Source organism: Clarias gariepinus, chromosome 7 (genome assembly GCF_024256425.1).
Source record: "Clarias gariepinus isolate MV-2021 ecotype Netherlands chromosome 7, CGAR_prim_01v2, whole genome shotgun sequence".
Taxonomy (NCBI): Eukaryota; Metazoa; Chordata; class Actinopteri; order Siluriformes; family Clariidae; genus Clarias; species Clarias gariepinus.
In genome coordinates this window covers 30339105-30363468 of record NC_071106.1, presented here as the reverse complement: position 1 = coordinate 30363468, position 24364 = coordinate 30339105, and the positions used below count along the sequence as shown (strand labels likewise).

Sequence of the window (24364 nt, the reverse complement as noted above, 5' to 3'; positions counted from 1 at the left end):
ACAACAACAAAAGAGGGTAATTCACCTCCTGGCATAGGCATGGTCTTGCATTTAAAAATGACAATTGGTGGCTGCCTCCACAGCAGGCTGGTACCATTGAAAGGTGTGACTTCTCATATGACGAGCTATAGTTTACTGTGAATGTAAACTAAACCTTTATTACATTGACATGACAATATTATTTTCAAATGAGCCACGAGTACCAAAAGCGCCATCTAGTAAAAAAAGACTTAATATAGCTTCACACATACAGTAGCAGTCGCCCGGCCAGCCTGATGACTAAAGGAAGTGTGACTTATATACTGTACTGTATTTTCCATACTATATGTGTGCATTTAAGGTGTTGCCTTTCTGCTTTAATCCTACAGGTGGCGTGCTCTAAGCGGTCCCAAGTTAGCTTACAACTGCAGCACCTAAAAAAAGTTATATTGGATCAGGATAAGTCTAAAATGTCAATCGCAATACAAATCGAATCCTGTTATCGTGACAATATCATATCGGCTGGTCCCTGAGGATTCCCATTTCTAGTAATTATCACAATGTCATAAATCAGACAACAAAAATGAGCAAACTCTACATTTAACTCTTTTTATTGTTAAAGATCATTTGTGTGGAAAGCAAAAAACTAAACAAAAAAAAACATAATTTTACAAATTGTTGCCGTCCAATACATAAACCTGATGTCGAAGACCTTCATTTACTTCAACCAACAAAAATGGCCCTGAAACAGCAATAAACACTGGCAGAAATACATGAAAGGTGCATAGTTCCACATAATCCCTATGGTTGTATCGCAGTTCAGGACAACTCTCTATACTTAACTTACTGTGACCTAATTCGGGACCTGATATTTTGGCACTCCACTGAGATAAAATGTTTCTTTGTGTATAGAAACAGTCCTTTAAGGAAAAAGAGAGAGAGAGGGAGAAAACAGCTGTTTGAGAAATCACTGGAGCAAAAGTCAGCGGAGGAAAGGGTTGCAACAATATCGGTGTTCTGGGAGCAGTGTGCGTCGGACTGGAATTCTTGGTAAGATATGGCTTAGACTGTCCCTCGTGCATTTTCCGTTCGCCCGCCGTTCATGTAAGGCACATGAGCTCAGAGTGTTGTAGTGACAGCAGTGGATGTTTTAAATAAGACATGAAGAGCTGATCATCTTTGCCAGCAGAGTAAGAAAAGAGAAGAGAGGAATGTTGAGCGATGATGATGATGATGATAATGATGATCCGGTTGTCTTCTTACATCCCCATTCGGATGCTCTGAATGATCTGGAAGATGGCTGTGGAGACAAGGAAAGAAAGATAAAATATTGAGTCAGGATCTGTCAGACTTATTTAAGCGACAAATACTGTCTAGGAAATGGTCATAACTCGCTTATCTAAAATTGTGTCAAAGGTCGAAAGTACCTGTATCTAAGTATTATTTTATGACTAGCACATTGTGAGTCAAGTTAAGTTTGTGTAATGTGTGCAAATAAGACAGGTTTAATCTGTGAAGAGTTTCAACCACATGAGTTCTTGAACCATTGGATTACATGGCTCAAAATATTACATTAGAGCTGTGGTTCCCCTAGTGGGCCGTAAGAGTACTGCAGGTGAGACATGACATCATTTACTGTATAACAAATAAATGAAGAGCTTTTAATTTTCAATTCTGTAATTAGATAAAAAATTTTAATCTGGTTACATATGTATATTTAAAAAAAAGTAACTGGAACTAATAAAACAAAGCCATGGAATTTAAACAACGTCATATTCTTCATTTCTCTTAGTCTCATGTGTTGATCAGACTCATGATTAAAGTTTAGGGTGCGACGCAAAAGATTTAGAAAAGCTGCATTAGGGAGTTGTTTCAGTCAAAATGCTTAAGTTATAATTATGCGCTTTTGGTAATGAAACTTAAGTGTTTCCTAACTGAAGCTTCTATTGCATAAGCGCTGATTTGTAAGACACCTGAGGAAGAAAACACAAAGCTGAAATATGCACAAAGCTGTAATACACAGCAAACTCCTAAACTGTACCAGGAGTACTATCACAATTAAAGCTTCAGTCAGCTGATTATAGAGCTGCAACTGAAGATAAGAAGTTTTAGGTTGCTGTAAGCGTTTCATTATGAATACAGCTCGCATCCCTGCTTATAGCGCTAATATGCAAAAGAGGATCCGTTCCATGGTAAAGTTCTGACTCATCACTAACATTCCGCAGACTGATTACTTTATCAGGGGTTTTGGATCAATAAATGCAGATTAAAAAGGAAACAGAACGGAAAAAAACAACAACAAACTTTGCACGTTGATTTAAACGATGTTTTTTTATGAGACGTTTTACTTCAAATAATCCCAATAAATGTATCATCTTGTTTAAAAGCTGTTGCAAATGTTTGGTCAAAACTATTTGTATAACATGACAAATCCTTCCAAAATACAGGATATTCTATTAAAAATCTATTTTTATAGGCAATTTTTTTTCCACTAATGAAATGTGTATTTAATCACATGACCAGGGCTATTTATAATGCTATATAAATTTGAGGAAGAAAGATGACTGGCAGAGAGGCACGCAAACTGTAACAGATTCTAAGGAGACATGAAGCTTTACAATCAAGTAAAAAGGACAGCAGGTTGGCGATCATGTGACTTTTACACACATCGCATATATTTGCATAAACTTATCACTGGTAAGACTTTGCTCAATACCACAAGTCATCCACATTTCAAAACAAAAATTTAGCGTTCACAAAAAAGTTGTTCAAGTCAAACCGGGTTTTTTCATGAATGAAGTCATAAAAATTTCAAGCCCACTTAGCTGCAGAAAAAAATGTTTAAATGGTGTAAACATTTTTAAAGGTACTTTTTTTTTTGGCTTGTAGCCCTGTGCAGTTGCCTGTTCCTTGAAAATTAACTGTAAATTAATGGATTAATGGTCTGTGTAAACTGTACTCCGTCATTAATAAACACCACTTGCACATTACAGGAACTCAGCTGGGAGTTATTGCCACATCCTCATACAGTCCTGACCTCTTTACAAGCGTCATTTCAATAGGAGTTCCTAGGAGGCCTGCGTTTAAGATGTGAAGAATTGTTCCAGCTTACTTACTAAGAAAACCTTTACCTTGATGGTATTCAAGCACTAGTGAAACACTGGAATAAGTGCATTAGTTTAGCCGAGGATATAACAGAGATATAAAGGTAGTTTTTCACTCTCATAACTGTGTTTCTCATATTCTGGACAATCAAAAGTCCTAGTTTGACTTGAACGTCCTTTGTATGTCTGAATTGCATTTATTTAATTCTTTTCCCATCCCAAAAGGCCTTTTATGTGTTTTATAGAGGCACAAAAATTTAAGTGACATGCAACAGAAATGAAGGGTTGTTGACGGGAAAGACTGCAGGACAGTAAAAAAAAGCAACACAGTTCGGCTCTGATTTATAAAGGAGAGATGTTCTTGATCTTGGAATATTTACATTGAAAGGGTGAATGGAATGTGTAAGGGGAAACTGACCTGATCCACACACTACAAAGACGAATAAGGCGAGGAGCCAGGGTCCTACTGCCGCCTTCTCTTCCGGCACACCTCTCTGTAAAACAAAATTAATTAGTTTTATTAATTGAACTAAATTATTAAAGTAATACACACACCAACAGTGTTTATGATGATGACAGGAAGTAATGAGCACCATAATGTAGGAACTGGTGGGGTTAGGCTTCTTCACTTCACTCAGCCTGGTATGCTTGTTTAACTTAACTATACATTTAGTTATCCAGGTTACAGAGAGAGAGAGAGAGAGAGATTAATCTGTTAGATGAGTAGTGAGACTGAACCCAGTCCAGCTTCCACTTACTGCTGATTTGGCCACATTCCCTCGCTGTGTGATGTTTTTGCTGTGCTTCTCGTTTGCCATGCGTATCCTCTGTTTCGCCACCATGTTTTCACTAATAACCCACAGCGATTAAAAATAAAACAAACTTGGTGCTAAATAATTTTAATTTATTTAAAAAACACCCGCAAATCGCACAGGCTTGATCAAGAGAGCCCTGGCTCTTCGTTGAACTCCGAGAGATGTCTACGTACGCACAAACCAGTCTCCGCCCCGAAACCTCTCTACGTGCAGACGTACGCACGAGAAGACCACGCCCGCTCAGTCGTACGTGCTGACGTAGACAGGGAAAGACCGCAACCATTTAGCCGTACGTGTACACGTACGCGCGGAGACGGCCGCTTCCTAATCAGTTTAGACGTACGGATGGACTCCGCCCACTCGCCTTTATTCCGCCGTCGTGGCGAATCCAGACTGAGTGACGCAGCGACGGCGGGACACGCCCCCTGAGCTGCCCTGTGAACCCAACTGAACTGAAGTACCAGCTCTGGTTTCAATCGAAAAAATAAATACAGTAAATTAATAATAAGCCTGTTACATAATTTTGTATTGTTCTGAATGATGTTCTTTGTTTATTACGTGTTATAATTTTGTAATTTCCAATTATATATTTCTAACATAATAAGAGTAAGAATAATATGCAAATGAGAAATTTAGATATACTGTATTTCTATAAAATAGTTCGTAACAATGATCTATTTTTTATAAAATATATAAACTTTAAATTGTTGTTTTTTATATTATATAAAAAATTAACCTTATTTAAACTTTTATTCATATTATATATAATAATTCAAGTAATTTATATATATATGAAATATATTATTTAATATTTATATTAATTAATTAAACATAATAATAATAATAATAATAATAATAATAATAATGAGAAGCAGCAGCAAAGGAAAAACAAATATGCTTATAGAAATTATAAATCAAAATAGTTTGTAACAAAGATATCAGTTCATATAAATTTTAAATAGTTGTTTTCTTAAACATTATGTATATATTTATTTTTATTCAAATAAAGTTTCTAGATATTTTTCCCAATCGTTGCCGTGCCGGTCACGTGATCGAGTTCTTCCGCCTTTACTTCCGCTCCAACATGGCGCCTCCCACACCGCACTTAGCAGGTAAGCAAATTCATTTAAAAATATCGTTAACACTCATGAGGAAAGTGCTGTGGAGGTTTACACGCACGCGTACTGTATGCTATATAAAGTGGAATCTGTAAGTTATTGCGGTCATTTTCGTTTTTGACAGGATATCGAGCTTGGTTTGTGTGTGAGAATCTCCAGACACGTTTACTGCTGAGCTTCAGTTACAGTTAACCATCATTATCAGCTAACATTCAAAACCTCAAGAGGAACCTTTCAAAAATAACACTTTATTTGGCTTCAATAACTGATAACATAAACTAGAAAAGAAAACATGGCTCATTTCACATAAAAATTATAAGGTTAAAAAAGTTCACTCTAAAATATTACACTGTACCTGCCCTTTTAATTCTATAATTGCAAAGTATGTAGACATTGCGGATCTGTGTACATCCTGCAACCAACAGTAGGAATGTGTTTATCTTTTTCTCTACTTGTGTGAAATAATCTTTTTAGCAGCAACTTGAAAAATATCATTTTTATTTCATTATTCACTCATCGTCTATGCTGCTTTATCTTATGTACAGTGTCACGGGTGGGGGGGCTGTACCAGGAGACTTAGGGCACTATGTGTACACCTTGGATGGGGTGCCAGTCCAGTGCAGAATGCACACATACACACACCCCGGGCATTTTGAGAATGTCAATTAGCCTAATCTGCTTGTTTTTGGACTCTGGGAGGAAACCGGAGTACTCCGAGGAAACCCAACAAGTACAGGGAGAACATGCACACTTCACGCACACAGACCCCGAAGTCGGGAATCAAACCCTTGACACTGGAGGTGCGAGGCGACAGTGCTAACCACTAATTTTATTCATGAATCTTATAATTTCATGTTTGAGGATATGATCATATTTTCCATATTTAAAATTGTAACTTTTAATGGCCAAATTCTACATTCATAAATGTACATTTCTCTAAATCATTTGTTAAACTATCGCCTATCTTCTGTGAAATCAAAAACCTCCTGAATACATTAAATCTAACAGAAAACTATGAAGCATAACATAGCCATGTTATTATCTATTGACATTTAGATTTAATCATTAAAACACTGGGATTTTTTTTTTTTTTTTTTTTACATTTACTTAGTCTCTATTTCTTGCCTTCTTTTTTTTTTATTATTTATCAATTACTGTTGGATTACTCTGTCAATTGTTATTATTATTTAATTATTTTGGTAAGAAATTAAATGATAGTTGTAGTATAATTGTATAATTAAAATTTTTACACCTGGATCTTGTATGTTATACCTTTACTTTCTCAATTTTGTAGTTGTATTTTGTCAATCTTTTTATTAATTTAATAAAATATATGTAAGAAATGTATCTGCCATTAAAATTTAAAGAAGGATAAAAAAAAAAAAACCCTGTCATGATTGTCTGTGTGTTGTGTTCCAGTTCGAGGTTCAGATGGCACAGTTCTCCTGCGTGGACCGCCAACCTGTGAGGAAAGCCCGACTTTCCAAAGGTGAGCTTTTTTATTTCTGAGTACAAGATTGATTAGATAATGTTTCTAGCGCTTATTTGAAATCGTCTTTAACTAAGTACCCTTATATATGTTTCAGAGATGAACGCCAGAGCAAACATGTAACCTTCAGCAGGGATGGCAGTTTGTTTGGCTGGTGCAATGGGGAGAAGTATGTATAAATACTCATCACACACTTTACCGTGATAGTCAGCTTCTGGTAGACCTGTGTCATCAAGCACCTCCCAGTCGATGGAGACCCAGGATCTGCTTAAGAGACAATGAATTTCTTCAAATGGAGGAATTCTGGAACTGAAATTCATAGATGTGGAAACGCAAATTTTGGACAAAAGTTATGAGAGTCATTGTGTGAACTTGGTTCAAAAGAAAATCCACACATGGTTCAAACCGTAAACACAAGCCTAGCGAGACTGAATTTTTTTGGGAAACAAATAAAGAGATGGATAATACAGGCACTAATGTCAATTTGGCGGCACAGTGGTTAGCACAGTCGCCTTGTACCTCCACAGTCGAGGATTCAATTCCCGCCTCAGTGACTGTGTGCATGGGGTTTCCTCTTCAAAGACATGTACATTAGGTTAATTTGGCGTTCCTAAATTGCCTGTAGTGTGTGTGCATGTTGACTCTAGGTTCCACCACGATTGTTAAATGGTAATCACGACCGGGCTCCACAGTGTCTAGTTGGATTACAGTGGATCCTAGATGGATTAATGTTATTTTAGGAACTGCCTGCGTGATGTAGGTCGAAATGTAAACTTGTGTTTCACTATAACGTGCAATTATTTACCCAGAGGTTGTTTATTCTAACCAAAATACCTTGACTAACGATAATAAACTGATATACAGTATGTTTTACGATATATCACAATATATGACTGCCATGATATTGTGTGGGTCACCGCTCAGCCACACATTGATTTTACCTACTTCAGGTATAAGAATCACCAGGGACATCCTGATATGATGTTATCATGATACCTAAATGCTGATTCGATTTGTACTGTGATTTTAAAAATATCTTTATTCAATATATAAAAATTTTTTTGTTTTTCAGATTTTGTTACAATTAACCAGTTTTTATTTTATCCAAACTTACCCACACAGAAGCCCACCACCTGCAGGATTGTAGAGGAACTGCAACATTTTATATTTCAAGATAAAATTTTGTATCCACACAGCCAAACACAGTATGATGAATACAGTGAAATGCCCGTAAAAAAAAATAAATTTCTCTGGAAGAAATAAATTGCACTATAGAGTACAATTAAATTAGAAATAGAATATTCCAAAAAAGTAACGGGAGTATGAATTTAATAAAAAAATAAAATAAAATAATTAACTGAAAAATGTACAATATTTACAAGGTTCCCAAAATAACATGTATATTATAATAAATTATATAAATAACATGTATATTATTATAAATATTATAATTATAACATATTATAATAAACAGAATGAGTAGCTCACCTTTTATATCTTCCAATCTGAGTCTTGCACCGCATAGCATCAAAGGGAGTCACGTGACAAAGGACCGAACGACTAAAGACTTGAATACTTATTGCTGAGAATCGTTCAGTTCTGTTTCCTGTGTACTGCACTGCATAGTGCAGATAGAAAATGAACCAATCACTCTCCGAGACTACTCGGTCATCTGAGTCATGTTAAAGATTCGTTCAAAAAGAACGAACCGTTCATGAACGACCCATCACTAGTACAGAAAGAAATTAAAACTTTTTAAACTCATTTATGTGAAAAATAAGCAGAGTGTAAACAAGAACAGAATGTGCAAACTCTAAGGGAGTGTGCAACGTGTGAGCAATGTGCAAATGTTTAATGTAGTGAGTAATGTTTTACATCCTGACTTTGATGTGTTAGCTGGAACGCAGGGTAAATGTTTGTGTGAGTGAACAAAAATACAGATCTGATTTGATTATTTTACATTTTACAAATGCAAACATTTGGAGTCATTGAGACGATACGCGAATCGCCAAACAAAAGATCTGCGATATGTAATTGAATCCATTTTGCCCTCTACTGTTATGTTTATTTGCCTGGTCAGCACCAGACCAGACCAATTCTGAGCTGACAAACTCTTCGCCGATTTTCTCCCTATTTTTAGTCATGTCCAATTCCTCCCTGTCATTAGGGGGCTCCCACATTAAGTCTGGAGGGCTCCCACTTAGTCTGGAGGGCCGAAGACCATCACGTGTTTCCCATCACGCGTTTCCTCCGAACCACATGACGCCAGCCGACCGCTCAGTCAATCAGCTCTCTCTAGACCTCCGACTGCGAGAGGTTACAGCATCACCCAGGAATCGAACTCCCGATCTCTAGATGATGATAGAGCGAGCACTTTACCACTGCTTTTTAGCACATAAAGCTAATATTTGAATTCCATTTCTAGAATGCAGAACTGGTTCAGTTAAATAGGCCTTATGTCTCATAATGTCTCATAAATAGGCCTTATGTCTCATGGGGAAACAGGAGGTTGTGGATTTACCTGGACGGGGATTGAGAAGTCTAATGATTTGTGTTTGGAAGCTTTACAGCAAAATAACTGCAGCTTTGAGTTTATGTTTTTTTTTCTTGCTCTCTCCCTCCACAGGGTCAGCGTGATTAAAGTTGCCAGTGGAGATTTGGTGAAGGCTTTCGATCTACCAAAAACCACCCTGCTGGCATTTTCCCCTCTCTGCAAAGTGCTGGTTACATGGAAACAGTACACCAGTGAGTATACTGAGGAATTGTAATGGAAGCATACGACAGTAGGTGTGCATCAGGATGTGTGTGGTTTGCTTGTTACATCACATCTACTAAACTTGATGAAGAGAAATCGTCACCTTTGTGCATGACCACACAGGGCCGGCTTTTGGGCTGGCTCGTAAACCACCAACCATTTCAAACATCACCACGTTAAGAAGTTATGATTTTGTTTATTGTTAATAATTATAATGGCTTATAATGCAGCAGAGATTAAACAATATCGCAAAAGGTGTCTTCAAAACATTAGTAAATTTTACAGTGTACACAGGATTCAGTTTGCTGCATGTTATAGTAATTCTCTGTTTAACCAATCAAAGATAATTCTCATTATAAGCGTATTCCTTTAATGTTTTAGAATCACAAGATAATCCTCAGGGTGAGGCAAACCTTCAGCTGTGGGATCTGCAATCAGGCAACTGTGTCAAAGCCTTTTACCAGAAAAAAGTAGAGGGATGGTGAGTAGTAATGCAAAAACTTAATACAATTATGCATTTTTTTCCCTTTAAACCAGTAAACTGATTAATTAAGATTACACTGGTTAAGTTGCCAGGTCAAAAAGTGAATGAAATGTGTCCTCTAGAATGCTTTGCAGTTCATAGTGCAAAAAAGAACCTTTTTCAGGCCCTTAAAACAGTTTTTTTTCCAGAAGCAGGTATAGTAAAAAATAATAAATGTTCACCAAGGAGTTTTTTCAAGCTGACGTACGTGTGTTCTGGCTAACTGGGCCTGATGTGTACAAAGGCCTCATTAGGTGTGTTAACACAGACCGTAATGTTACATCAATAATGGATATAATAATAGTCCAAGCGGGAAAAAAAACAACGTATCACGTAAATGCCTCAATCAGAGCATTCAGACCCGATAATCTGTTCATTAGGTAAATATTGGCCATGTGAACATTGTTGGGACCCACATGAGGGTAACATTTGGTGACGTGAGGAGTTTCCAGGAAGCAGTTTTTGCTACTGTGTCTTTGGCTGAGGAAGGGACACGACTGACCATTTCACACACTAAAAAAAAAAAAAATCTAATTAATCATAAGTGATACCGAATTCTTGTAACCAATCATAACTCAGAAGGCGGGATTTATAGGAAAAGATGGGAAGCCTAACCTAAAGTTGGAGAAAAATACTAGTACTGTTATATTTCCAGCAGGTTAAACACTTCATAGTGGGAAGAACTACTTTGCACATTTAAAAAAAAAAGTAACATTGTGATTAAAAAATTCGTGCAGGTACACACACGTCTTATTAGATCAGCGTCCGTTTAAGCAGTTAAGCAGGAATCTCAAATCAGAATGATTTCAGAATAATATAGTGTCCACGTCAACTTAGATATTGATGGTGAGAAAGTGTTGTGTGCCAACATAAATCATTTAATGTCTCTCCTAGCTAGCATACTAAAATAACCTTGGTGTATAAGATCAGACTTTACTGTATCATTAATTTGCTTTCCTAATTTAATTAGGAAACTCATATCAAGTCACATGATTTGTAGCTGAATTTGTGATTAAAGGAGGAGGAGTCAGTGACAGTGAAAGAAATCAATTATTATTTCTAATCAACAGCCAAGCAAGAAAATCCTTCCCTAAAGCTCACAAAAAACACACACACAATCTGGGCTAGCTAAACAATATTAATACTACACATCTTTCTGCAGGAATACTCTTTTTACTGACGGAATAATGTTGTGTGTGCCAGTCTGTGCTGTGTCGTTTAAAGAGCCAGGGCTGTAAAAACACACTGGATTTTGTTTCTTTTTTTCTTTTTGCCCACACAGAACAGACAGTTAGCTGACCATAAGATGCTTAACCAAAAAGTCTATTGGATTAGAAAAGCTGATGACTCCTTTAATGCTACAGAGCGATGCAAAATAACCTGCTCCTTCCAGATTTTTTTATTGCTTTTGCATATTTGTCAAATTTAAATGATTCAAATTACATTACATTTAGGAGACGCCCTTATCCAGAGCGACTTACAGTGGGGCGTATAAAAAAATATTTAGTCAGCCACTAATTGTGCAAGTTCTCCCACTTAAAAAGACGAGAGAGGTGTATGATTTTCATCATAGGTATACCTCAACTATGAGAGACAAAATAAAAAATAAAAATTCGAAAAATCACGTTGCAGAATTTTTAAAGAATTAATTTGTAAATTATAGTGGAAAATAAGTATTTGGTCAATAACAATTTCATCTCAATACTTTGTTATATACCCTTTGTTGGCAATGACAGTGGTCAAACATTTTCTGTAAGTCTTCATAAGGTTTTCACACACTGTTGCTGGTATTTTGGCCCATTCCTCCATGCAGACGCCTCTAGAGCAGGGATGTTTTGGGACTGTCGCTGGGCAACACAGACTTTTACCTCCCTCCAAAGATTTTCTATAAGGTTGAGATCTGGGCTGGCTAGGCCATTCCAGGACTTTTCTTACGAAGCCACTCCTTCGATTACAAATTTTTCTTACGAAGCCACTCCTTCATTGCCCGGGCGGTGTGTTTTGGATCATTGTCATGCTGGAAGACCCAGCCACGTTTCCCAATGCCTCCCAATGCCCTTGCTGATGAATGGATACATGGCCCCATTCATTCTTTCCTTTACACGGATCAGTCGTCCTGGTCCTTTTGCAGAAAAAACAGCCTCAAAGCATGATTCCACCCCCATGCTTCACAATAGGTATGTGACAAACACGGCAAGTTGAGTTTTTACCAAAAAGTTCTATTTTGGTTCCATCTCACCATATAACATTCTCCCAATCCTCTTCTGGATCATCCGAATGCTCTCTAGCAAACTTCAGACGGCCTGGACATGTACTGACTTAAGCAGGGGGACACGTCTGGCACTGCAGGATTTGAGTCCCTGGTGGCGCAGTGTGTTACTGATGGTAGCCTTTGTTATTTTGGTCCCAGCTTTCTGCAGGTCATTCACAAGGTCCCCCCGTGTGGTTCTGGGATTTTTGCCCACAATTCTTGTGATCATTTTGACCCCACATGGTGAGATCTTGCGTGGAGCCACAGATCTAGAGAGATTATCAGGGGTCTTATGTCTTTCATTTTCTAATAATTGCTCCCCCATCTATTGCAGATTCAGTCTTCCCAGCCTGGTGCAGGTCTACAATTTTGTTTCTGGTCTCCTTTGGCAGCTTTTTGGTCTTGGCCATAGTGGAGTTTGGAGTGTGACTGTTTGAGGTTGTGGACAGGTGTCTTTTATACTAATAACGAGTTAAAACAGATGCCATTCATACAGGTAACAAGTGAAGGACTAAGGAGCCTCTTCAGGAAGACGTTACAGGTCTGTGAGAGCCAGAAATCTTGCTTGCTTGTACGTGACCAAATACTTATTTTACAGAGGAATTTACCAATTAATTCATTAAAATTCCTAGAATGTGATTTTCTGGATTTTTTTTCTTATTTTGTCTCTCATAGTTGAGGTATACCAATGATTAAAATTATAGGCCTCTATTATCTTTTTAAGTGGGAAAACTTGCACAATTAGTGGCTGGCTAAATACGTTTTTTTGCCTCACTGTTATCTCATTATAGTTCAGAGCAGTTCTTGCTCATGGGCCCAACAGGGACAACTTGGTGGTTGTGGGATTTGAACCTGGGACCTTCCGAACCATAGTCCAATGCCTTAACCATTTTTTTTATTATTATTATTATTATTAAAACACAGTTGGTATTATTTGATTTATTAATAGAAAAAAGCTGCCCAAACCTCCCTGGCCCTATTTGAAAAGTCATTGCCCTTAAACCTAATAACTGGTTGTGCCACACTTGGCACAAACAACTGCAGTCAATCATTTTCAATAACTGGTAATGAGACTTTCACATCTCTGTGAAGGAATTTTGGCCCACTATTCTTTTCAGGATTGTTTTAATTCAGCCACATTGGAGGGTTTTCGAGCATGAACGGCCTGTTTAAGGATCTCAATCAGATTTAAGTATAGACTTTGACTAGGCCAGTCCAAAAACTGTTTTGTTTTTTGTTTTTTTTGAGCGATAAAGAGGTGGACTTGCCGGTGTGTTTTCAGATCATTGTCCAGGTTCTGAAGCTGCAAAATATGCCCAGACCATCACACTACCACCACCATGTCTGACTGTTGGTTTGATGTTTCTTTTATGAAACGAAGTATTGATTTACGCCAGATGTACCGGGAGGGACACACACCTTCAAAAAAAAATTGTCTCAATAATCCACAGAATATTTTCTCAAAAGTCATGGACATAACCAAGATGTTTTTTGGTAAATGTGAGTTGAGCCTTCTTTTTAGTCATCAGTGTCTTTCACCTTGGAACTCTCCCTTGGAGGTTTAGACAGCTTATTTTACCTAATAAATGAAAACATCATAAAAAAAAAAAAAACGGGCAAATACTTAAATTTTTTTTTTACATTTGTTATTTATTAAATCATATGTGCGATTCTGTGTTTTAAGGTGTCCAAGTTGGGCGGATGATGAAAGCATCGCTGTGAGATGTGTGAACAACGAGCTTCATTTCTTTGAGAATAATAACTTCGGTAAGGTTCGGTTAAAGCGTCTCCATCGTATGTGTTACACTTGCCACATTGACGTATTGAAGCTGAACATTTGTGTTTTGCTTGGGTGCAGAAACCATTGCAAACAAACTTCATCTCCAGAAGGTATCAGACTTTGCTCTGTCGCCAGGATCCCAACCAAGCAAGGTATTGTAAACAGTCCTTTCTTTATCACTATTAGACCACTATTTTGATTACAGTGGAACCTTGGATTACGAGCATAATTCGGTCATAAAGTGGGCTCGTATTCCAAACCTCAGATTGTGAGTAAAGGGGTTTCCGAGCGCTCCGCAAGACGAGCAAAGATTTTTAATAAATTTTGACTTGGAAAACAAGCAAGTCTTGGTTTACGAGTACCGAGTATCATGTATCACGCATGTGCTTCTTGTTTTGACGCCAAGCGTCACGTGATTACAACTGAGCCAATGTTTGAATCCATCTTAAATCTCTCTCTTGCGCTGCGGAATTGTGGGTTATCGTCTCCCCTGCTGTGCCTTAGACACGACTAATATTAGGGAAGAAAATTTGAAAAAAAAAATTCATGAATATCATTGTTTTTGGTAGAAGTGATTATTTTGATCTGAGATTATTTTGATCTGCCCTTTCTATTTATTTATTTATTTATTTATTTATTTTTGTACAGCTAACTTTTTGTTCTCTCTTGTATAACTCAAGGTTGCCGTCTATGTTCCCGGAAGCAAGGGCGCCCCCTCTTTTGTCCGGCTTTATCAGTACCCTAATTTCAGTGGTCCTAGTTCAGCTCTGGCCAACAAAAGCTTTTTCAAGGCCGATAAAGTGACTATGCTGTGGAATAAAAGAGGTACCAAATGAACCTGCATTTATTTTTCTTGTTGGAACCGCCTGATCAGTGGCAATTAACTTTTAGCTTTGAGCTTCCAGCTCTCTCTCTATTTGTAGAAGCTGGGCTTTTATGAATTTATGCTAAAATATGTAAGAAAAGAAAATACAGTATCTCAAAATGTGTGTATTCATATTTGTCACTGATGCTCTAATTCTTCCCTGTCCTGTAGCCAGTGCGGTCCTAGTTACAGCGAGCACAGAAGTGGATAAAACTGGCGCATCGTACTACGGAGAGCAGACCCTACACTATCTGGCAACAAACGGAGACAGTGCCGTGGTCCAGCTCCGTAAGTGTCCTTTACAAGTTTACAAATCCAACCATTCATCTAAAATTCTGCAGCATCAGGGACATGGGACAGCTGCACTGACCGCCATAGCAACATGAACATCTTTGCGCATGTTGATGCTTAAAGATCTGATTTGTTTGGGAAACAGTTTAGAAAAAAGTAATTATGGTTATTGAAAGTTTATATAGAGTTCACAAAGTCTATCACAAAATGATCTTTATTAATGTGCGTAAGAAGTTTAAAATGTTATCACATTAGGATGTGATAAATATTTACCACGATAATGAAATAAAAAAAAACACCATTTGTTATGTAGGTTGTTTATTTCTTATGTCCAACTATCATTGATATTCAGAGTTGGATATAACAAAAAGAAATTCATTTGGTTCTTTATTTAATTTTTTTTTAGTTTAAGTACTTTTCTGAAATCTTTCTTTCATCTAATGTTCTGGTCTTGCTACATGTGTTTTGGCTTTTAACATTCAGCTTGTTTGCATCATCATATTGATCACGCTGTTTAACATTGGAGAGAAAGTGGTTGTTAGTTAGCTGAGATTTTCCAGTGTTCTTGAAAATCTTAAGTATTCTGGTTAGAGTGACACTAATTTTGATTGATTTGTTCCTAAAATTAATCTATGTTTTGATTTTAGTAATTACATTTTGATTGATGAAAAATGTTACTAGGGAGTAAAAAATTATCCACACTCTGGTTACCTTAAAACTCCAGTTGGCCGCACTGTCTTATCAGTACTTTCAGTCCAAGGCTACTGTCTCCCTGGTCGTTGCTGTGCAGGTGTGAATGTGTTACTTTAGTTTAGTTGTAACTATGATCCGAGCAAAAATGGATGTCCTGCTTGTGATTATCAGGAAAGAAGACCAGCATGCAGAAATTAGTTGGTTTTTTTATGGTCTAAAGGTGTACCTCATGCCTGAACAACTCACGGAAAAAAATGTTTGAATATCCACAAACAAAATTTGGAACGATACTCTAAGGAAGGTGAAAGTTTCTTAAAGAGAATCATTACTGGTGACGAGACATGGATTCATCACTATGGGCCTAAAAGTAAATGGCTATGTATGAAACGGAAACATCCTCAATCGCTGAGAAAGAAAAAGTTCAAACAGTTAACCATCAACTGGAAAATTGGTGCTTACAGTCTTTTGGGATTCTCAAGTGCCAGTACTGGAACATTATCAGGGAAAAAAAAGGTTCAGCAATCAACAGTGCTCGTTACAGTGAGATGCTTATTGAAGAGTGGTAAAGACTAAATGTTTGATTGAACACAGAGGACTGATATCTGAGGACGTTATGATCTTGCATGACAGTTCATAACCTCACACTACAGCCCACACTGTCAACACTTGTTTTGAGGTGTTACAGCATCATCCCTATAGTCCTGATCAAACTTTCACCTCTTAGGTCTCCTGAAAGCAGACCTACGAGGACGAAGATTCACTTATAATGAAAAAGTGACGACAGCTCGCAGTTTAGCCTCAAATATTTTTTTTATTAGGGAATACAAAAGCTTGTCAACAGATGCACATAGTATTTTGAAAAGCAAGGAGACTATGCTGAAAAATTATGTATTTGTCTTTTCTAAAAATTTTATTGCTAGAGTGTGGATAATTTTTGACTTACCCTTTTTTGTATGTTGTGCATTTTGTTAAAGTTCTTAATGCAATTTCTCTATTACATATAACTCTCTTATAAATCTTATTTAACTACAGTTGTCTCTGTTAAAAACAGTGATGTAAGCATTGATAATTCTGTCAGAACTGCGATATTGGGCAGTATGGCTATTAAAATGTGCAAATAACATTTTATCAGCACCCTATTGTATAAACTGTTCTCTTGTTGCTTAACATTCTTTTATTATGTACATTTAACATTACATTTAATTTTTTTCCTGAACAGCAAAGAACGGCCCTATTTATGACGTGACCTGGAGCCCCAACTCTTCAGAATTCTGCGTGGTTTATGGCTTCATGCCTGCCAAAGCCACAGTCTTTAACCTGAAGTGCGAGCCCATTTTCGACTTCGGCACAGGTCCGCGCAACGCTGCTTTTTACAGCCCTCAGGGCCATGTCCTGGTCCTGGCAGGCTTCGGAAACCTGAGGGGTCAGATGGAGGTGTGGGACGTGAAGAAGTACAAGCAAGTGTCCAAACCGCAGGCTGCAGACACCACATTCTTCTCCTGGTGTCCTGACGGAGAGCACATTGTTACAGCAACCTGCTCGCCCAGGCTCAGGGTCAGCAACGGCTATAAGATCTGGCATTACACCGGCACGGTTCTGTACAAGCAGGAAACGCCGGCAGGGAAAGAGCTCTGGGAGGTGGTCTGGCAACCGTTTTTACCCGGGACATTCCCAGAGAAGGCGGTGAAGTACCAGGCAGCTGCAAGTGATCTCGGGAGCACCGAAGCCAAGCCTGCGCAGGCTTACCGGCCTCCTGCCCTGCGCAACAAACCAGAGAGCAGCAGCAGCAGCCTCAAACTGGTGAGCTCGTATCCTACTGAGAGTCTGTTTTACTGCTCCTATATACTGTATACTCCACTATACTTATATATATTATACTATATTTATAACCTCACGAGAGGTCTACTATACTCTATACATCCTCACGTGAGTCCACCTGCCTCATATATGTTCTAATTGTTATGAAATCATCGTACATAAACAGCAAGGTAGCACTTTCCTCAAGCATCCTCCTGTGAACTATGAAGATTAGTTCATCAGTTGCTATGGTTACCAGGTGCAGGCAAATGAAATGAGCAGGTAAAAGTGGATATTTGTGCAACCTGGTGATATTTGCCTCAGTACTATCTGTTAGTGTGCAATTAAAACTAATTAAAAAGCTCTTTCATTCTGTTAGCATGAAGAGGAACTACCTCAGAACATGAAGCCTGGTGCTGGAGACAAGCAGATGTCCAAGGCAGCTCTGAAAAACCAGCGAAGACGGGAGGCAAAGAAAGCAGCTAAGCAGGTGTGTTCTGGTTGTCGTCTATAATGTGTTTGGAGTTTTTACGCATTTTTCTGGAATTGATTAACTTTATTTTTGGAACTTATCCCTAGCCATTGGCGTACCACTATAAAGGCATGGGTTATTATAGTAAATGAAAAGCAGAAGTACAATACCATATTAATAGTTCTTTAAAATTATGTTTATCTACCTAAATAATCCAATATCTAACCTAACTGTGGTATCTATATTATTCCAAAAAATATTTGGATTTGCCAGACAGTGGAACCTTGGATTACGAGCATAAGCCGGCTCATATTTCAAAACACTCAAAAACCAAATCAAATTTTCCCATAAGAAATGGGAAACTTAAATTATTCGTTCCACAGCCCAAAAAAATAAATACATAAAATAATAAAAATAATTAACACAAAATATAAAGTAAAAAAAAACAGTGTCCAATGACGTGCGTGCCGCAGACACAAAGAGCAGGCTGACACAGAGAGAAAAAATGCATCTTTAACCTCTCTAATGAGATTGCTTTTGCTTTACACGCGCGCTGTACATACACGCATGCAGACACAAAATAAAATGTGTTTTACACACATACATGTGGTCACAGTGTTATAGTAAACAGTACACGTGTTGATTATACCAGTAAGAGACGAGCACTAAGACCCAGCAGGGGAGACGATTACCCACAATTCCGCAGCGCAAGAGAGAAAGTTGAGTTGAGTTGTGATCACGTGACACTCAGAGTCCAAGACTTGTTTGTTTCCCAAGTCAAAATGTATCTTTGCTTATCTTGCGGAACACTCGCAAATCACGTTACTCGCAATCCAAGGTTTTACTGTACAGTATTTATTTATTTTTTTCCGTCAATACAGGAAAATAAATCTGATGAAGTTCAGACTCCACCGTCAGAGCTTCCACCAGCCACCAAACAGAATCCTGTAACGTCCACACACGGAGACCCTGAAACTGAAAAAAAGATTAAGAATTTAAGAAAGGTATGTCAGATATTTAGCGGTTGAGGATTAATGAGACCCTGCTATAGTGACTTACTGGTAGTCACTGAATTTAAACTCATAACCTTACAGTTACTAGAGCAGAACTTTCTGATCAGTGTTTAAACATACAATACTGTGAAAAAGGCTTGAGCCGCCTTCATTTCTTCATATTAAATTCAATTAAATTATGAAGATTAAATTAAAGAAATGGAAACCGATGTATTACTGTGACAGGCTGCAATGTGCCTAAAGATTTAAACCAATTAAAAAATTGTTTACTTTTGTAAAAACTCATAATTCGGCTCCACCAGTATACAAATTACCAGTCTGATCATATGTCATCATCTGCACCTGTTTCTTATTGGTTCATGCCTCAGGTTAGATTTATTTTAATTTTTTTTTATACTTGAATGGTTAATAGATCACTGTGTGGTTTAGTGAATAAAAAAATCATCTGGAACTGGCCAGGTACAGGGACTGTACTGAAAATGAATAAAAATACAAGAATGTCTGGCTCTTTGGAAGCAAGATATAAAGAAATAATGGATGGCTCAGGACTTTTGTACTGTACTGTATGTGGACAGTGCATTTTATTTATAAACCACCTGACGTGCTGTAATAGGAAAATAATCAAAGACAATATGATGGTGGAAGTGACTGACGTCATATTAAATAAAGTGCAGCAGTTTACATATTTATCTATGTATGTCATTACATTTATTGTTGTGAAATGTTTGTCATAAACTTTAGTTACTTTTGTAACTTAGTACAGTACAAGTTTGAAAACTTACCAACTGCAGTTACACTGGAGACTGCTTTCATAAAGCATAAATTCAACAGCTCTTTATGGAAGCCCTAACTATATCAGTAATCATATGTTTCTCTTTGCAGAATGAGACATTTTTTAAAAGTCACTATATATGAGCTGTTACTACAGAAACACTAACGTAAAGTACATTAATATGAACCTGTGGTTTGAAAGCATTCTTAACCAATCAGATTTCAGTATCTATTCTGCTTTATTTTATGCATCCTTCAAAAAAAGGTTTCTGTTGTAAGTGCTTCTGCTGCACAACTTATTCTGCAACAAAAGTCTTCTCTGATGGCCTCCGAGTGGTAAAGTGACCATCCTATCATCCCGATATCGCGAGTTTAATTTCCGGGTGATGCTGTAACCCCTCGCAGCCCGAGGTCTAGAGAGAGCTAATTGGCCGAGCAATCTTAGAGGAGAGAGATGAGAGGTACTTGGTGCTCTCATATTTATCATGGCTCTACAGCCAATCAGGGGCATCTGTGAGCTCACGCAAGTGGAAGGAGCGGATAGCGCTGTCCTTAGAGTGCCTTACACTGCCCCCAACGGTGCGTTAACAAGCAGTTCAAAAAGATGGCATCACGTGGTTCGGAGGAAACGTCTGATAGTCTTCGGCCCTCCCGACTGAGTGCTAGTAGTACCTTAATGTGGGAGCCCCCTAGTGACGGGGAAGAATTGGATACAACTAAATTAGGGAGAAAATCTAAGGGGAAAAAAAAGTCTTCATGATAAAACTGCACTGCACTAGATACGAGCAACAGGGACGGTTCAGAGCGACTTATGAGCAATTATACTAAGGAAGTTTTTCCGTTAATTGGGCATACTATTACCAGATGTTTTAGTTGCTGAAAGTGCTTCTGTGACTGGTTTTGAATATGGGTTTTGGCAGGCAGCTGCTCTCCCCATCTAAAATCTTATAGTTAATCTTCTACTCTTACCCATGGCTATATTATAAACTCATATTTATGTTCGTTTGGTGAAAAAGTTCTCACGAAGTGTCCATTTACCACAAGTTCATTTAAATCCAGTTAATTAGTAATATAAACTATAGGGTGAAAAAACATTTGTAACGGTCACTATAAAGCTTTTTCTGTCTTCCATATCCAGCCAATGTCTTTTGAATTGACACCAGCTTGCTAGTTTCATCTCTTTCATTTAGGTTAAGTAGGAAACCTGTGTATGTTTTGGGTCATGCTTTTATTTCAGGCTTCATTAAAATGGTATAACAGGAAGAAGCTAACCCGAATTTGTATATTTGCCTCAGAAACTCAAGGCTATTGAGGAGTTAAAGGAGCAACAAGCAGCTGGCAAACAAATGCAGAAAAACCAGGTACTGCACTTTATTCCATTACTCAGTGTTTTTTTATACTTGTGATTCTGGCTTTGTTTATTCTTCTCCACAAATAGACTCCACTGAAATCTGTATTCCAGTTTTGTGTGCTGTATGTCACGGAGTTAATGAAAATGAATCCAAATAACATCATTGTGTATAAACCTCATCCCACAGCTGGAGAAGATTCAGAAGGAGGCGCAGCTGCTTAAGGAGATCGAGGACCTTGAATTAGGGGTGTAGTTAATTTTCCAAGCCGTTCAAAGCACTAGTGTTCTATAGCTTAATGCGTATAAGGAGATGAACCAGAGCACATGCAGGACTCAATCCCAGATAAACATAAATGTTCAAGAACAAACAGTGTGTTGCAATTTATATACAAGAAGATCCATGAAACATTGCCTGGTCCTCTAAAGGCATTATTGCTATGCAATGTTCTGTACGGTTTATAAGGGAGATTTTGCTATTTTACATGTTTGACATCTTCAAAAAAAAGCAGTCTGATATCATTACTGCAATGCAAACACAACAGTTTAAATGAAAATCAGAAATTAGATTTATAAGGAATGTCATGAGCGTTACTATTAACTTCATTTTTTTTTTTGTATTTTCTTCATGCTGCCAGTTTATGTTGTGTAATTTCTATCAGCGGATAAATAAAGAGCAGTCAAATACACTGTGATTATTATTTTTATTTATTTATTTATTTATTTATTTATTTACTTGGGTGGCGGGGGAGTAAATTCTGCCCATGCAGAATTTCAATTTAGCGATATTTTTATTATATAAATATTATATATATTTCTATAATTTCTTATAGAGAAGACTACCAAAATATATATAATAAAATATTTATATATATAAAATTATTCAACTTATTTCTAGTCAAATATTACCAAAGTTTACTGAAGCAAATTTTTTAATTCTTAAAAACTAGCAGAATTTTCTGCCATTAAAACAAGATATTTTCTCTTGCAGTTTTAGTAATATTTGACTAGAAATGCACTTAATAATCTTATATTTGGTTTGTTGAAATCCTATTTTAAGAAAGGGTAGACAAATTTAACTATATTTGAGATATTTGTATTTGTTAAAATATAATTTTTGCAGTATTGTTAAATATTCTATTGATTTTTGCCTGAACTGTGTAATAAGACAAAAACTAAACTAATCTGAATTATCCTACTAAACTATCCTACTATAAACTAGTAAAATATAATAGTCTTGCAACCCATAGGTTGGCTATATACTGTATAATTTAACACAATCTTTTTAGTGTAATTAACATTGTATAAAAAGAAAAAAAAATATCATTATTTAATTAAAATTCCCCCTTCAATTAATTTTTTTAAACCATGCTCTCTAGTCCTGGTCTGGCATTGTAGGTGGACTGTGCACCTTCCATCAGAACCAGCTGTCATCACATCCAGAAAATGTCATCGCTATAGAGGACTTATTCCATGACATCTGATCATTCCAGATAACAAAATTATTATAACCCAGTTCTGCCTACCTCTACTACATGCATCTGGCTGTCCTACTGCATGAAATGATGGCTCATGAGTGGTCTGATCCTGAATGACAAAGGCACACATGAACAGTTATTGCATGTTTACAGAGTCTACACGGAAGAAAACATGTCACAAACAAAAGTGACATTATATTGAATGGCACGTTCTGTGACCTCATAGTTTGATGTTTTTTTTCCACCAGGATCTTCGGTCTATTCTACACACGTACACATCTCTCTCTCTCACACACACACACGCACAAACACATATCACACACATACACACACATCTCTCTCTCTCTTACACACATACATACATAAACACACTCATACAAACACACACATCACAAATGTTAACACGCATACTCACATTTCTCACTTACACATGTACACAGACACACACAACACACCAGATTTTTGGAGGTCTTAACATAAAGTTCCCCCTATTCTACACAAACACACACACAATCTCTTACTCTCACACGTGTGACACACACAGTTGACATTACAAATATTTAGGGCCCATATTATTTGAAATGCGCAAGTTGTGAAGAGCAACCCGGGCAGCGTTTTGGTGCTTGGGCCTACTCATCGTTGCTTGCAACTATATTTTTTATTATTACAGTATTTTTATTTCTTTTTTTATCTTTATTAATCAGCCGGGCCTCTTTGAAGGTCTTAACATGCTCAAAACGTCATGAAAATCTGGCGCACAGCACACAGTGACGATGCCTTAAACGCATGCTGAACGATGCTTCATGACTCATGACACCTAGGTGGCGATGGCGTTTTAGAGGTCTTAACATGATCAAAAAGCACACAGGTTGTGTCGGGGGCCCGGTTGTCAATGTCAATGGTTGTAGTGTAACATGTTGCTTTCTTCACAGGCATGCAAATATTCTTCTGTAATTTTATTTATTTATTATTTTTGTTTACATTTATGTTATGTTTGGAAATATTGAATGCTTTTGTACAAAATGCAGACATGATTATACAAAGATAATATTTGTGCACAGCGCACTGTCACTGTTCCAGTGTCTTATGTACAGAATGTGCATCAGGTAATACCCATATATACCCTATCCTTATTACCTAATGCACATTCTGTACATAAGACACAGGAACCCTTTTGTTTAACCAGAAAATGCTAATATTTTTTACTAGGGAACTCCCACATTAAGGCTACTACTACCACTCAGTCGGGAGGGCCGAAGAATATCACGCGTTTCCTCCAAACCATGCGATGCCAGCCGACCGCATCTTGTTGAACTACAGCGCTATCCTCTCCTTCCGCTAGCTCAAGGTCACAGACGTCCCTGACTGGCTGTAGAGCCGTGATTAATGTGGGAGTACCACATTAATCTAAGTACCTCTCATCCCTCCCCTTCTGAGAGAGCTCGGCTAAGAGGCGAGAGGTTACAGCATCACCCGGGAATCGAACTCACGATCTCCGGATGATAGGGCGAGCACTTTACCACTGCGCCACTGATAATAAACATTTACTTAAATTAACCTAATCTGCATGTCTTTGCACTGTGGGAGGAAAACCACAAAGCACAACTCCACACACATTAAACCCTCGACCCTGGAGGTGCGAGGCCACAATGCTAATGGCTATGCCACTGTGCCTCCATAATCTAATCTAATCTAATCTAATGCTATTGCATACCTAGACTCACTGACTCTCTCACACTCATAGATTATCCTGTATACAGGGTCGCAGGGGGCTTGGAGCCTATCCCAGAATACTCATGATTAAGTTTGATTTGATTTGATT

The 24364-nt window shown here is 37.5% G+C and overlaps 3 protein-coding genes across 3 annotated transcripts in view; 1 reads left to right on the top strand and 2 right to left on the bottom strand.

Annotated features, from left to right (window-relative positions):
* LOC128527694 (uncharacterized) overlaps positions 1 to 24364 on the bottom strand; it is a 111316-nt gene that overhangs the window by 67819 nt on the left and 19133 nt on the right. The gene's annotated exons all lie outside the window — the stretch shown is intronic.
* serp1 (stress-associated endoplasmic reticulum protein 1) lies at positions 575 to 4088 on the bottom strand. Its single transcript, XM_053500183.1, has 3 exons — positions 3842 to 4088; positions 3502 to 3577; positions 575 to 1279 (listed from the first exon to the last, which is right to left on the bottom strand). The coding sequence occupies exons 1-3, from the start codon at positions 3923 to 3925 to the stop codon at positions 1239 to 1241; spliced, it is 201 nt and encodes a 66-aa protein (XP_053356158.1). The 5' UTR covers positions 3926 to 4088; the 3' UTR covers positions 575 to 1238.
* Positions 4910 to 21753, top strand: eif2a (eukaryotic translation initiation factor 2A). The gene is made up of 14 exons (XM_053500174.1): positions 4910 to 5010; positions 6436 to 6505; positions 6603 to 6674; positions 9132 to 9250; positions 9642 to 9741; positions 13719 to 13801; positions 13893 to 13966; positions 14495 to 14639; positions 14851 to 14967; positions 16883 to 17463; positions 17840 to 17950; positions 18814 to 18936; positions 21012 to 21077; positions 21255 to 21753. Exons 1-14 carry the CDS (start codon positions 4983 to 4985, stop codon positions 21318 to 21320), a joined length of 1755 nt encoding a protein of 584 aa, XP_053356149.1. The 5' UTR covers positions 4910 to 4982; the 3' UTR covers positions 21321 to 21753.